The sequence below is a fragment of the Salvelinus namaycush genome, chromosome 12 (genome assembly GCF_016432855.1).
Source record: "Salvelinus namaycush isolate Seneca chromosome 12, SaNama_1.0, whole genome shotgun sequence".
NCBI lineage: Eukaryota > Metazoa > Chordata > Actinopteri > Salmoniformes > Salmonidae > Salvelinus > Salvelinus namaycush.
The window spans coordinates 15105026-15121538 of NC_052318.1; the positions used below are offsets into that span (position 1 = coordinate 15105026).

Sequence of the window (16513 nt, forward strand, 5' to 3'; positions counted from 1 at the left end):
TTCAGCAAACTTAACATGTGTAAATATTTGTATGAACATAACAAGACTCAACAACTGAGACTTAAACTGAACAAGTTCCACAGACATGTGACTAACAGAAATGGAATAATGTGGCCCTGAACAAAGGGGGGGTCAAAATCAAAAGTAACAGTCAGTATCAGGTGTGGCCACCAGCTGCATTAAGTACTGCAGTGCATCTCCTCCTCATGCACCAGACTGCACCAGATTTGCCAGTACTTGCTGTGAGATGTTACCCCACTCTTCCACCAAGGCACCTACAAGTTCCCGGACATTTCTGGGGGGTGGAATAGCCCTAGCCCTCACCCTCTGATCCAACCGGTTCCAGACGTGCTCAATGGGATTGAGATCCGGGCTCTTCGCTGGCCATTGCAGAACACTTGCAGGAAATCATGCACAGAACGAGCAGTATGGCTGGTGGCATTGTCATGCTGGAGGGTCATGTCAGGATGAGCCTGCAGGAAGTGTACCACATGAGGGAGGAGGATGTCTTCCCTGTAACGCACAGCGTCGAGATTGCCTGCAATGACAACAAACTCTGTCCGATGATGCTGTGACACACCGTCCAAGACGATGATTGACCTTCCACCTTCAAATCGATCCTGTTCCAGAGTACAGGCCTCGGTGTAACTCTCATTCCTTCGACGATAAACGCGAATCCGACCATCACCCCTGGTGAGACAAAACCACGACTCGTCAGTGAAGAGCACTTTTTGCCGTTCCTGTCTGGTCCAGCGACGGTGGGTTTGTGCCCATAGGCGACGTTGTTACTGGTGATGTCTGGTGAGGACCTGCCTTACAACAGGCCTACAAGCCCTCAGTCCAGCCTCTCTCAGCCTATTGCGGACAGTCTGAGCACTGATGGAGAGAGTGTGCGTTCCTGGTGTAAATCGGGCAGTTGTTGTTGCCATCCTGTACATGTCCCGCAGGTGTGATGTTCGGATGTACCGATCCTGTGCAGGTCTCGTTACACGTGGTCTGCCACCACGAGTACGATCAGCTGTCCGTCTCACAGTACGGACATTGCAATTTATTGCCCTGGCAACATCTGCAGTCCTCATGGCTTCCTTGCAGCATGCCTAAGGCACGTTCACGCAGATGAGCAGGGACCCTGGGCATCTTTCTTTTGGTGTTTTTCAGAGTCAGTAGAAAGGCCTCTTTAGTGTCCTAAGTTTTTATAACTGTGACCTTAATTGCTTACCGTCTGTAAGCTGTTAGTGTCTTAACGACCGTTCCACAGGTGCATGTTCATTCATTCATTGTTTATGGTTAATTGAACAAGCATGGGAAACAGTGTTTAAACCCTTTACAATGAAGATCTGTGAAGTTATTTGGATTTTTACGAATTATCTTTGAAAGACAGGGTCCTGAAAAAGGGACAGTTTATTTTGTATGTTGATTATTGTGAAAAGAAAATATAAAACTCTGACCCCTCAACTTCCATGCAGGTTTGTCCATCCACACGTTCCATGGGAACTTCTTTGTGCGCTCCACGGATCTGCTGTCCCTGCCCAATGTGAACCCAGACGCGGGCTTTGCTGTGCAGATGTCCATTGAGGAGAACCTGGTGGACATGCAGTCCGTCTCCTTCCAGGCTGCGCTGCTCTATACATCCAGCAAAGGTACACTGTCTGGAGCTGCTGTGATGGGGGGGGGGGGGGGGGGGGGGGGGCTCTGAGATCGTGTAGGGAGCGTTACCATAAAAATATTAGCTGTGTTTGAATACTCACACTAACCATACTATTTGTGACATACATTGAGTATGTAGTGTGCTTATAGGTCATACTATGGGTATAGTTAGTATGCCAAAAGTTCCTGGATGTTGTACTACATTCACCAAAATTCAAAGTATACAAGAAGTGGGACACTTTCTGTGCTTTTAGGGCCCATAATGCAATTCTTCAGAATGGGCGTGGCTTCACATTTTCAGATTTGAAGAAAATGGGGGGGAAATATGCTGCCGAAGTCCGAGAGCGGATACTAATTATGACAAATGTTGAGCAATGTAATAAAGTAATGACTTTTCAAATAAGTTACGTTACATGTTGTCTGACAATTTGTTAGCTACGCTAACCTTATGAACCACATAGCATATCATTACAGCAGTTGCTTGTATGTTAGCTAGCTACCTAACGTTAGTTTGCTACTAATACATTGTACTTGCCAGTATATTAACTATATACTATCTAACTTTTATTGACTTGATTATTCACGTCATTCTTTGCTTAGTTAAGTGGTATAGTTGTTGTGCTTTCTCAATGGACATTGTTAATGAAGTCAGTAAGATGTCTAGCTAGTATTTGTTATGCTAGCAAGAACTTGCATAGCAACAGCATCGACTTCCGGTAGGCAGGCTAAGCGCTAGTAAACTCAACTGAAAAGGATTCCGTTGGATTACAGTAAACTAAAATTAACTAATAGTATGTAGTGTATATTCTCATTAAGTATGTAGTATACAGTATGTTAGTATGCGTATTCGAACACAGCTATTGTCATTCTTTTTCTGTTGGATTTACTTGGTTTAGATTCACTGGGTGCGTCTCAAATAGTGTTAAGTTCATGTTTTAAGTATCCCTATACTTCTGTTATTACGGGGCTATCACTCAGTCAAGAGTGCGCCTGCGCAGGGAGTCTGTTGGTTGATGAACCTAGCCTTGAGTGTAATGGCTACCTTGTAGTGTGTTCATATAGTATAGTAAACTTTGTTAAACTGGAACCTTGTCGTTGTGTCATTTCGAGTTAACAAATAGCACCCTATTCCATACATGGTGTACTACTTTTTACCAGGACTCAAAAGGCTCTTGTCAAAAAAAGTGCACTATATAGAGAATAGTGTGCCATTTGGGACTCAGCCTCACTGTTTGTAAACATGAACAAGTGAGATGGAACACTTTTTGTAATGGATACTGAAATTTGAAGATCTTATTTCTTTCTGAAGTGCAATTTAGTTTTATTTGTTTCCTTTCTTGACAAATATTATATTTCCGATGCATACCAATTGTAATGCTGAAATAATAATAACTTGTTGCTTGGTGTTGTTTCTACAGGAGAGAGAAGAATTCGAGTCCACACCATGTGTTTGCCTGTTGTCAACTCCCTGTCTGACATCTTTGCTGGGGCTGATGTCCAGGCTATCACTGGTCTGCTGGCCAGCATGGGTAGGTAGTTCCAGGGACGCAGTGTTGGTGTAGTTATTAAAGGCTTGTTTATTTCCATCAGTACCAGGGGAAGTCCTTAGACTGTCCCATCATCCTGTGGTCTTTAATGTCTCATAGTGAGAACACGCTTGTCATCCACGCAGTGCCTTCCATAGCTGCCTCATTTGCATGGACAGATGGTAATGGGTGATGTCAGATGGTTGCCTGGTTACTGTGACCTTTGTGGAATCCAAGTGGCTAAATCAAACTGACTGAAGACTAATCTTCTTATAATGTATTGGAGGTTTTATTAGTATCAGTCACTGATAAAATATTCTACATGTTATTCAGTCACTTTATTTGGATGGTCTGGAAAGTCCATCTGTCGAAGCTCTACAGATAAACAACTGCTTGCTAAGGTTATTGTTGAGTTTAGAATAAGGGTAAGGGCTAAATTTAGGGTTAGAATGAGGGTTAGTACAGATGGACTCTCCAAATAGTGTTACCTGTTTTTCTAAAGAGAAACTACTGTAATATAAGGTACTATTATTGCTGGTTTACCCTGATATATATATATATATATATATATATATAAGAAATGATTGAACCCAATGGTTGCTTTTTGTAATGAAGGCCATGACTGTAAACATGTACTGTACAATCATGTAACTTGTGAATCCCAATCCCCGAGGTAAAAATGTAGCTGAGAGTTTTGAATTCAATGCCCTGTTCCTGATGTGTGTCCTCCCCCTCTAGCTGTGGATCGCTCGGTGACATCCAGTTTGAGTGACGCCCGGGACGCGATGACCAACGCTTCCATTGACTCTCTGACATCCTACCGCACCTCTGTGCTCACCATCCAGCAGCCTGGCCTCCTGGCCCCCGCCTGCCTCAGGCTGTTCCCCCTCTACATCCTGGCCCTGCTCAAACAGGTCGACTACCCACCCACTCTCTCCCTGGCTAGTACCCTGGCAGTCTACGGCTTCATCCCATATGCCACCCTATTCCCTGCACTACTTTTGACCTGGGCTCTGGTCAAAAGTAGTGTACAATATAAGGAATAGGGTGCCATGTGGGATGAAACCTACTTCCCATTGGGATTTCAACTTTCACCGAAGAGAGGCTATTCCTGTAGTTATAATCCAATTTAGCATGGCATAAAAACCAGCTTTAAAACACCATAAGAAATCCAGTCAGTCAGATAAACTGACCAAGCTACCTTTTGGCTTACGGATCTCCTTTGTGATGCTTTGCTCATATGTTGTTTTTATTCTCTGTGGTCCACAGAAAGCTTTCCGAACCGGTACAAGCACCAGGCTGGACGACCGTGTGTTTGCCATGTGTCAGCTGAAGTACCAGCCCCTGGCCTACGTCATGCTGATGATCCACCCAGCGCTGTACCGCGTGGACGACCTGACTGACGAGGTGAGGGCTAGGGGAACAGAGCATAGATAATGAGAAGAACAATATTTTTCTCTACAGTTATATAGTTTATCACCTCTTATACACTCAGATCATTTAAAGAAAGAACACTGATATTCAGGTCTATGCTTCTGCTTTCATCTGACGTGTGGATATATTGCACTTTTCCTCTTTTATTAACCTAACTTCTCTTTTCGTCCCCCTCCTTCCACCCCCTCCACAGGGAGCCCTGAACATCAGTGAGCGCGCCATCCCCCAGCCCAGAGTCCAGCAGCTGTCTGTGGAGAAGCTGAGCAGAGAGGGGGCCTTCCTCATGGATGCTGGCTCGGTTAGTAGCATGATGATGATGTACACTATATATGCAAAAGTATGTCAACACCCCTTTCAAATTAGTGGATTAATCTATTTCAGCCACACCCGTTTCTGGCAGGTGTATAAAATAGAGCACACAGCCAATACAATATCCATAGACAAACATTTGCAGTAGAATAGCCTTACTGAAGAGCTCAGTGACTTTCAATGTGGCACAGTCATAGGATGCCACCTTTCCAACAAGTCAGTTCGTCAAATTTCTGCCCCGCTAGAGCTGCCCCGGTCAACTTTAAGTGCTGTTATTGTGAAGTTGAAACGTCTAGGAGCAACAACGGCTCAGCCGAATAGTGGTAGGCCACACAAGCTCAAAGAACAGGACCGCCGAGTGCTGAAGCACATAGGGTGTAAAAATCATCTGTCCTCAGTTGCAACACTCACTACCGAGTTTCAAACTGCCTCTGGAAGCAACGTCAGCACAAGAACTGTGCGTTGGGAGCTTCATGAAATGGGTTTTCGTGGACGAGTAGACGCACACAAGCCTAAGATCAACATGTGCAATGCCAAGCTTCGACTGGAGTGGTATAAAGCTTGCAACCATTGTACTCTGGAGCAGACTTTCACCATCTGGCAGTCCGACGGACGGATCTAGGTTTGGCGGATGCCAGGAGAATGCTACCTGCCCCAATGCACAGTGCCAACTAACGTTTGGAGGAGGAATAATTGTCTGGGCTGTTTTTGATGATTTGGGCTAGACCCCTTAGTTCCAGTGAAGGGAAATCTTAATGCTACAACATACAATGACATTCTAGATGATACTGTGCTTCCAACTTTGTGGCAACATTTTGGGGAAGGTCCTTTTCTGTTTTCAGCATGACAATGCCACCATGCGCAAAGCGAGGTCCATACAGAAATAGTTTGTTGATCGGGTGTGGAAGAACTTGACTGGCCTGCACAGAGCCCTGACCTCAACCCCATCGAACACCTTTGCGAGCCAGGCCTAATCGCCCAACATCAGTGCCCTACCTCACTAATTCTCTTGTGGCTGAATGGAAGCAAGTCCCTCACGCAATGTTCCAACATGTGAAAGGCCTTCCCAGAAGAGTGCCTGCTGTTATAGTAGCAAAGGGGGGACCAACTCCATATTAATGCCCATGATTTTGGAATGAGATGTTGGATGAGCAGGTGTCCACATACATTTGGTCATGTAGTGTTTAATTTATTAGGGACAGCTACAATGACAGCATTGACACATTGCATCATCAACAGTCGGATGCATTTCACCATCATGCTTTAGCTTGCGCCAATTTGCATGATAATTATTGAGGAATCCTTCTGTCATTTGGCGTACAAAATAGATAGACTTGCAACACATCTACAGTGGATTCTTCTCAACAAACAGACAGATGCAAAACACGAACCCAATGTGACTGACTTCAGTCTTCTCCATTCTCCAACAGGTGATCTATCTCTGGATCGGAAGAAACTGCAACCCCGACTTCCTCACGCAAGTCCTGGGGGTCCCAGACTACGCTGCTGTGCCTCAGAACATGGTAAGGAACCTAAGCACCTGCTCCCCCTTTAACTGTTTCTCTTAGCCCAGCTCCCCTGCTCCTGACAAGGTTCTGTATTGCTCACCAAGACCTCTGTGTATTATACTGTTATAAACCGAGTGGTTCGAGCCCTGAATGCCGATTGGCTGAAAGCCATGGTATATCAGACCGTATACAATGGGTATGACACCATTTTTTTTACAATTAAATTGGTAACCAGTTTATGTAATAGCAATAAGGCGCCTTGGGTTTGCTGTAAAAGGCCTTTATTCCGCGGCTAAGGGCTGTATCCAGGCATTCTGCGGTGCGTCGTGTTTAAGAACAGCCCCTAGCCCTGGTGTATTGGCCATATAGCACTTAATTCACACGTGTTGGTTGTATCTTTTGTTTGTGACTTATATTGTACTATGTGTGTATATATTGCACTATAATGCTGTTTAAAATGCGATGCACAACAAATTTCCTGAAAGGGAGACCATAAAGATATTATTATAATGTGTTGTATCTCCCAGAACCTTCTCCCGGAGTTGGACACTGCAGAGTCCCAGAGAACCAGAGCGTTTGTTGGCTGGCTGAGGGAACAGAGGCCCTTTTTCCCCATCCTGCATGTCATTAGGTAGGCAGTAGTAACTAGATGATATCACTGGGGAGTTGAGGCCATGTATGCATTCCAAATGGCCCCCTATTCCCTTTATAGTTCACTACTTTTTACCAGGGCCCGTAGAGCTCGTACAAAAGTAGTGCACTGTTTAGGGAATAGGGTGCCATTTGGTTGAGTTTGAAGCCCAAAATGAAATGAGAAGTATTAAGATCAGGTTGAACTCATTGACAATGAGTTTTGCTGACCTGTCAAATGACAGAGTTCAATTCTGCAAGAGACTGTGTAAATGTTGTGGATCCAACCTTCCCTTTTCCGTTCCTTTCCAGGGATGAGAGCCCACTGAAAGCCAGCTTTATGCAGAACATGATTGAGGATCGGACAGAGTCGGCCTTGTCTTACTATGAGTTTTTACTCCACGTCCAACAGCAAGTCTCCAAGTAAACGCAGCGTATGGAGTCAGCCCTGGGAACACTGACCGGATGTGCATCAGTGTGTGAACGAACGTTGGGAAGATTGAACCTGTCAGGAACGGCTGACTCTCACAGCATCTTCAGTTATGGCGCACTATTTTTGTGTCTAGCATTGCCTTTCCTAAAGATTGCCCCCCCCATCCGCAGACTTTCTTTCAAACAGATCAAACTTTGTGGTGACATGGACAGAGGCAACTAGGCTAATTCTGATTTGCCTCTTTTTGTTTTCAGCTGGAACATGTCAAGACCAGGGAATCCATGAAACGATATTATGTACATCAGTGATTGAACAAATCAGTGTTTATTCTCATAGAGCTATGCTTTCTAAGAGATCTTTTCAGATACAGTTCTGGCTATGGATGTGAAGTCTTGTTCAAAAAGCACCGTTGTATTTGTTAATAAAGTAATATATGTATCATGCTGAAGGCCATGTTGGAGGAGTATCGTCTAACCTTGGACTGTTTATTATTGGATGTCAACTTATGCATAAGAATACAGTATATCTCAGCTATGATGATGATGACAATAGTAATCTACCAATTAGTGGTAAAGGACAGAAGTTTGGTTATTGTGTCGAACAAATCTCTAGGCTTAATGTAAAGTCCAAAATGTAGATGTTTTTAAAGGTGAACAGAGCTCGTTATAATTTCCTGCCTTGAATGTTGTTGACTAAGGGGGATTCCACGGTAACAGTGACACTGAGACTCAAATATTTCACTTTAAAATGTATTTCAAACAAAAACCAGTGATTGCAAAGTTAAACAAACCATACAACTCTATGCATAATGTCTGTTACTGTGGAATTGCCCCTAAGCAATGGAATGCCGTCTCATCTCTTGGGTCTGGTCTTTCCTTCAAAGACTCACCCTTTTTCCTCCTCTTGGACATTCAAAACTATCATTTTTTTGTGTTTTTAGTTTAATTTATGAGATTCCCGATCTGATTAAATACGGTTATTGCCTTGTATGGGAACTCACTTTTTATTATTGAAACTGTTTAAATACAGATACATGAAATATTTTAATATAATAGGATATGGGAAATTCTTTAACGCAGACATAAAGCCATTGTGATCTTTTAATCATGCTTATTGATACTTGTATATTGAAAATACTACATTATAATGGTAAAGAATTGCTGATTTTAGTATGAACATATGAAGAGACGCTAATAAAATTTTGGGACTTTTTAAACGTAGTTGTGGTTTGTCATGGATGGGCAGAGTATGTTTTAGGTTACATGACCAATTGAAATTAGAAAGTTTGAAAAATGAAAGAAGAAAAAAAACGTGTGATAAATGGACAAACCAAAGGGTGTTTGATATAGAAGGGTAATCAGTGGCCATTCTGAACCTTGTTTGAGTCCAGTAGGTCACATGACCAAGGAGCTATTGAAATGTTACATTTTGAAAAATGTAAAAAAAAACGTGTGGGATGAAAATGGACAGACCAAAGGGTGTGCAATGTGTAGGCCTGAGTGTACATAGGTGGAAATTCACAATAAAACAACTTTCACTTGTCTACAAGACAGTAATATTAAATTGTCATATTGTCAAGGTAATCATTAAAAAAGTCCCTTAAAAGTGACCAGCTCTTCCGCACTGGTATCAGTCCCACATAACTATTAAAAATGATGTTCTGACAGTCTGCCGGGACTGAGGAATTCTTCCGTTCCACTGGTTGATAAGGACTTCTCTCAAGAACACTTCACCGGTGATGTTGTATCGTTTCTAGTACAGTCATGGATATTGCTGCAGCCTCAGACGAATGATTCTCTTAACCTGAAACAAAAAAGTGAAAGTAACATGTCCTGGTTTCAAGAGAAATTGATTTTCCATAAGTAAGCATGTCCCAATTTTCCGGATTTCTTTTTGACATTTCACCTAGATATCGCTAATATGACAACTGTGGTGTACAACATAGTAAGATGATCAGAACCTTATCTGCTTCTTCACCTGAGATTGGCCCCCAATTGCTAATCAATCAGTTCTTAATTCTCCAGGCTCCGCTTTGTCATCAACATGGACAAACTTGCAATGAATATGGACAACCTTGCAGTGAATGACATGTATCCATTGTGATTTACCCTGAACTTTTACTGCTTACCTCATGAGCAAAACTTAATAAGGACTTTCCCATTTTGGCCCTAATGTGTCTGTCACATGTTTTTTTCCATCACCCACTGTCCTGGCACTACATCATGTCCCCCCTGGGGAGTTATTCCCCATTAGAGAGTTGTATGCAATAGTTAAGCATTGTGTCACTCAAAGTGAACGTTTGCTTTTCTCAAATCTAACATGCCTGTGTTATCACGTTGTCCATTGTAGTAACTACCCATTAACTACCCATGTCCAGCCTGCCTCCCACCCCCCTCCACAGTGCTTGAATCATCTGTGTATAAGATAAACTCAGGGTTTTCCAACGAATAACTATAAACCCATCAGAGAGCTGATCCAAAACAACTCACAACAGTCGTGTTCAAGTAATGTATCTGTAGGATACATCAGAGTAGCTGGATTACATGGTGTCTTTTCAACTATACCCATGTCCCATAGTTCTTTAATCAATACTTTAGTAGCGTCTATAGCTTCCTTGCTGATGGGATATTGTTTTGTGCAAGGTGGGGCAACACCTGTCAAGCACACTGATTCCATATCTAAAGTTCCACACAAAGTTTTCTTCATAGTCCAAATAGCATGGTTCTGAACTGTAGATTCCTGCATCAATCTTTATTGATGGAAGGTGGAAATTGAAAAATGGTTTGGTTTGTTTCATATGTGTCCCCCCCACACTCCTGTTGCTCTCATCTTCTTGCCCGTGTACTGAGGACATATATTTTTTGCACAAGATATGGGAAAATCTGTGACTTCAGCACCCGTATCTACTAAACAAATATACTGCAAAGTTGTTAACCATCATGTTCATATATATTCCACCCGATTTCATATGTACACCAGCTGAGATGGGACGTCAGAGGGAGTCTATTACTTTACCTCCACAGCATCCAGCAAACTCTGCTGCTGAGCCAGAGAGAGCTTCTTACATTTCTGCACCAACATTGTGTCATTTGGGCTGCTTCTCGTGGCCACTTCTCAGAAAATCCCGTTTAATTTTCGGACATTCTAGTTGCCGGTGACCAGAAATCCCGCAATAATGACATACACCAGGTTTCTTTTTTACTGAACGGATAATGTTGTTGGTTTCACTCGGAACCTGCATAACTCTGATAACCACGTCTCGTGGATGCTTAAAAGTTTTTAAACATTCATCCAACTGTTTTGGAGATGCTGATTTATGTATGATCACTGTCACTAGAAGTTTGTCTTTACTTCCTTTTACAGCCTGTGTTCTGGTTGGCCTAAGACATCGTTCGTCACTGTTGTCAGAATCTGTTGACTCAAAGCTAAGTAGTGCTGACTAGTTGCTTGAAACCTGATCTGCCTTGCACAACTCAATGTGAGAATAGAGAGATTGAAGAATAGAGGCCACAGGTGGGAGTCACGTCTGAGTTTTTCACCCGTGTCTCCTCCTCTACTTTGAAATGGCTTTTTATATCACTAGACGGTGAATTTAAAATCTCTTTCATGCTCACATCCGAAAGAGCTGTTCCGCCCTTTTCCAGAGTGGTTTTCTCACTTAGCTATGACATTACATTAATTTAAAAAGTTGTATAATATATATATCTCTATGTTTATATATGTATTTACCCCCAGAATACTGTATATACATACAGCTGAAGTCAGAAGTTTACCTAAACAAGTTTTAATGACTCCAACCTAAGTGTTTCAACCACTCCACAAATTTCTTGTTAACAAACTATAGTTTTGGCAAGTCGGTTAGGACATCTACTTTGAGCATGACACAAGTCATTTTTCCAACAATTGTTTACAGACAGATTATTTCACTTATAATTCACCGTATCACTATTCCAGTGGGTCAGAAGTTTACATACACTAAATTGACTGTGCCTTTAAAGAGCTTGGAAAAATACAGAAAATGATATCATGGCTTTAGAAGCTTTTGATAGGCTAATTGACATCATTTGAGTCAATTGGAGGTGTAGCTGTGGATGTATTTCAAGGCCTACCTTCGAACTCAGTGCCTCTTTGCTTGACATGGGAAAATCAAAAGAAATCAGACAAAAAATTATAGACCTCCACAAGTCTGGTTCATCCTTGGGAGCAATTTCCAAACGCCTGAAGGTACCATGTTCATCTGTACAAACAATAGTACACAATTATAAACACCATGGGACCACGCAGCCGTCATACCGCTCAGGAAGGAGACGCGTTCTGTCTCCTAGAGATGAATGTACTTTGGTGCAAAAAGTGCAAATCAATCCCAGAACAACAGCAAAGGACCTTGTGAAGATGCTGGAGGAAACAGGTACAAAAGTATCTACAGTGGGGAGAAGAAGTATTTGATACACTGCCGATTTTGCAGGTTTTCCTACTTACAAAGCATGTAGAGGTCTGTCATTTTTATCATAGGTACACTTCAACTGTGAGAGATGGAATCTAAAACAAAAATCAAGAAAATCACATTGTATGATTTTTAAGTAATTAATTTGCATTTTATTGCATGACATAAGTATTTGATCACCTACCAACCAGTAAGAATTCCGGCTCTCACAGACCTGTTCGTTTTTCTTTAAGAAGCCCCCCTGTTCTCCACTCATTACCTGTAGTAAATTCCTTATTGACCATTGGGACTGTTTTTAATACTCTCGTCCACTCAAACTCTGCATTGTGTATTTATCTTCAAAATATTCTCATACTTGTTTGAAGTCAGTAGGTCACATGACCAAGGAGCTATTGTAATCTAACATTTTGAAAAATTCATGTAAAATCGTGTGAGATTTTTAAAAAATCGACAAACTAAAGGGTGTGCAATATAGAAGGATAGTCAGTCGAGATTCTGAACCTTATTTGAGTCAAGTAGGTCACATGACCAAGGAACTATTGAAATTCGAATGTAAAAAAGGTTTGTACTTTGTTTACGCTCCTTAACTAATTAAACTGGGAATACAAAATTCTGCTCACATTTCCACGTTTATTAGCTTTGGAAAGCGAATTAATGTCCAAATCGTAAAAATAAGACCTGTGCAATGTTGTGCGAAATTTTTTCAACATCATGACACTTATTTGTGGTTTGAAAGCTATTGAGGTCAAATATCCAACTTGAAACTGTCTTTACCTCAGTGTTTACATTTGACCACCAGGAGGATGCCCTCTTCCACAGAAAATTATTTTGGGAGAGGCAGGACTTTCAGTGCGATCTGCGTCAGAAATAGAAAGGAGTTCTATTTTAGCCCTTGGCATCGCAGACGCTCGTTGGCTCGCACGAGCAGTGTGGGTGCAGTAATTGAATAACATGGATTTCTACATTTATTTTGCGACGCACGCGACGTGTCCGGTTTGGTCAGCATGTTATGGACACATGCTCAAACTCATACACTTTTGATAGACTTAAAAGAGCAATCTGTAGTTGCTGCATCCGTTTTTTTTTTACTTATAAGTTATATATACAATACCGGTCAAAAGTTTGGACACACCTACTCATTCAAGGGTTTTTCTTTATTTGTACTATTTTCTACATTGTAGAATATTAGTGAAGACATCAAAACTATGAAATAACACATATGGAATCATGTAGTAACCAAAAAACTGTTGAACAAATATAAAAATATATTTTAGATTTTAGATTCTTCAAAGTAGCCACCCTTTGCCTTGAGGACAGCTTTGCACATTCTTGGCATTTTCTCAACCAGCTTCATCTGGAATGCTTTTCCAACCGTCTTGAAGAAGTTTGTACATATGCTGAGAACTTGTTGACTGCTTTTCCTTTACTCTGCGGTCCAACTCATCCCAAACCATCTCAATTGGGTTGAGGTCGGGTGATTGTGGAGGCCAGGTCTTCTGATGCAGCCCTCCATCACTCTCCTTATTGGTCAAATAGCCCTTACATAGCCTTGAGGTGTGTTTTGAGTCATTGTCCTGTTGAAAAACAAATGATAGTCCCACTAAGCACAAATCAGATGGGATGGTGTATCGCTACTGAATGCTGTGGTAGCCATGCTGGTTAAGTGTGCCTTGAATTCTAAATAATTCACAGACAGTGTCACCAGCAAAGCACCCCCACACCATCACACCTCCTCCTCCATGCTTCACGGTGGGAACCACACATGCAGAGATCATCCGTTCACTTAGTCTTTGTCTCACAAAGACACAGCAGTTGAAACCAAAAATCTCTAATTTGGACTCATCAGACCAAAGGACAGATTTCCACCAGTCTTATGTCCATTGCTCATGTTTCTTGGTCCAAGCAAGTCTCTTCTTCTTATTGGTGTCTTTTTCTTTGCAACTCTGCTTAGAAGGCCAGCATCCTGGAGTCGCCTCATCACTGTTGACGTTGAGACTGGTGTTTTGCGGGTAATATTTAATGAAGCTGCCAGTTGAGGACTTGTGAGGCGTCTGTTTCTCAAACTAGACACTAATGTACTTGTCCTCTTGCTCGGTTGTGCACCGAGGCATCCTATTCCTCTTTCTGTTCTGGTTAGAGCCAGTATGCGCTGTTCTGTGAAGGGAGTAGTACACAGCGTTGCACAAGATCTTCAGTTTCTTTGCAATTTCTCACATGGAATAGCCTTCATTTCTCAGAACAAGAATAGACTAACGAGTTTCAGAAGAAAGTTCTTTGTTTCTGGCCATTTTGAGCCTGTAATCGAACCCACAAATGCTGATGCTCCAGATACTCAACTAATTTAAAGGCGGCCAGTTTTATTGCTTCTTTAATCAGAACAACAGTTTTCAGCTGTGCTAACATAATTGCAAAAGGGTTTTCTAATGATCAATGATCAAACGTGCCATTGGAACACAGGAGTGATGGTTGCTGATAATTGTCCTCTGTACGCTTACGTAGATATTCCATAAAAAATGTGCCGTTTCCAGCTACAATAGTCATTTACAACATTAACAATGTCTACACTGTATTTCTGATCAATTTGATGTTATTTTAATGGACAAAAATGTGTTTCTTTCAAAAACAAGGATATTTCTAAGTGACCCCAAACTTTTGAACGGTAGTATAGATCCATTGATTCTTGAGGAATATAACTTAGAAATGCCTCATGAGCTTAGTTCAACTGTCACACTCCATGAGAACCCAAAATATAAGCTTGTTTTTCTCCAATGTTTGTAAACATTGTAAATGTAAACAAAGATGTAAACATGGTTAAAACAATAATTTTGATATCATGGATGGTCATTCCTTGCATCCATATCGCTGTCTATTCATCTGAGAGTGGTTACATTTCTCCAGGCCAATCCCTCAGCTTTTTACCGGGGCGACTGTTTTTTTATTGTTTCATCTGTGGATTTGGCCTTTAAACAGCTGCATATTATCAAAGTGTCTCCAACTAAAAGGTAAACAATAGGCCTATAGCAAATGCAGCATATGGCATTCATTTTTCACATGTAAATAGCTCTTTTCAGTAGTGCTCAAAGCATACCATTCCATGAGCGCAGCGTTTATTTTTCAACTCAAATCAGCCCAGCCCAATCAGTCCAGCATGACAACAAAATCATAAACAACAGAGTAGGGCTGGCTAATAAATCCTTCGTTCTGGGATTATGCTCAGGTAAAACAATTTGTCTAATCTATCCTTCCATATTTCCAAGTCCTATTCTTGAAGATCAAGGTGTATAACATTTATTGGAATGACTGGAATTCTGATAGACTTTGTTTTTTAAATATAAAGATCTAATTTAATAATATTATTATATGTAGTAGAAAGCGATGGGTTAGTAGAAGAAGCCTACACAACCAACCCATAAAGTAAAGTTTAACATCCATATATGGCCAGCTATGTAAACTTTAACATTGATTTATTATGCAATAATGTTGTTGAATTGGTAACATACATGTTTGTCTTCTTCTAATGCCTCTTACGGGGAAAGTAATCTAAAAGTAACAGAAAGCAATCAGATTACGTTACTGAGTTTGGGTAATTCAAAAGTTACGTTACTGATTACAGCTTTGGACAGGTAACTAGTAACTGTACCAGATTACATTTAGAAAGTAATCTACCCAACCCTGCTGGCTACATAGAGGGCACAGCATGATCAGAAATGAGAGGTCACTTGGTCGGGTCAACAGGAAGTACTGCCAGAGCCCTGCAAAATGACCTCCAGCAGGCCACAAATGTGCATGTGTCAGCATATGGTCTCACAAGGGGTCTGAGGATCTCATCTCGGTACCTAATGGCAGTCAGGCTACCTCTGGCGAGCACATGGAGGGCTGTGCGGCCCCACAAAGAAATGCCACCCCACACCATGACTGACCCACCGCCAAACCGGTCATGCTGGAGGATGTTGCAGGCAGCAGAACGTTCTCCACGGCGTCTCCAGACTCTGTTACGTCTGTCACATGTGCTCATGTGCTCAGTGTGAACCTGCTTTCATCTGTGAAGAGCACAGGGCGCCAGTGGCGAATTTGCCAATCTTGGTGTTCTCTGGCAAATGCCAAACGTCCTGCACGGTGTTGGGCTGTAAGCACAACCCCCACCTGTGGACGTCGGGCCCTCATACCACCCTCATGGAGTCTGTTTCTGACCGTTTGAGCAGACACATGCACATTTGTGGCCTGCTGGAGGTCATTTTGCACGGCTCTGGCAGTGCTCCTCCTTGCACAAAAGCGGAGGTAGCGGTCCTGCTGCTGGGTTGTTGCCCTCCTACGGCCTCCTCCACGTCTCCTGATGTACTGGCCTGTCTCCTGGTAGCGCCTCCATGCTCTGGACACTACGCTGACAGACACAGCAAACCTTCTTGCCACAGCTCGCATTGATGTGCCATCCTGGATGAGCTGCACTACCTGAGCCACTTGTGTGGGTTGTAGACTCCGTCTCATGCTACCACTAGAGTGAAAGCACCGCCAGCATTCAAAAGTGACCAAAACATCAGCCAGGAAGCATAGGAACTGAGAAGTGGTCTGTGGTCACCACCTG

General features: G+C 42.2%; 1 protein-coding gene across 1 annotated transcript; it reads left to right on the forward strand.

Moving 5' to 3' along the window:
- Nucleotides 1–1447: 1447 nt before the first annotated feature.
- Nucleotides 1448–8707, forward strand: LOC120056951 (protein transport protein Sec24A-like). Its single transcript, XM_039005250.1, has 8 exons — nucleotides 1448–1640; nucleotides 3066–3176; nucleotides 3912–4087; nucleotides 4443–4580; nucleotides 4801–4905; nucleotides 6347–6439; nucleotides 6952–7055; nucleotides 7367–8707. The coding sequence occupies exons 1-8, from the start codon at nucleotides 1565–1567 to the stop codon at nucleotides 7479–7481; spliced, it is 918 nt and encodes a 305-aa protein (XP_038861178.1). The 5' UTR covers nucleotides 1448–1564; the 3' UTR covers nucleotides 7482–8707.
- Nucleotides 8708–16513: the final 7806 nt, after the last annotated feature.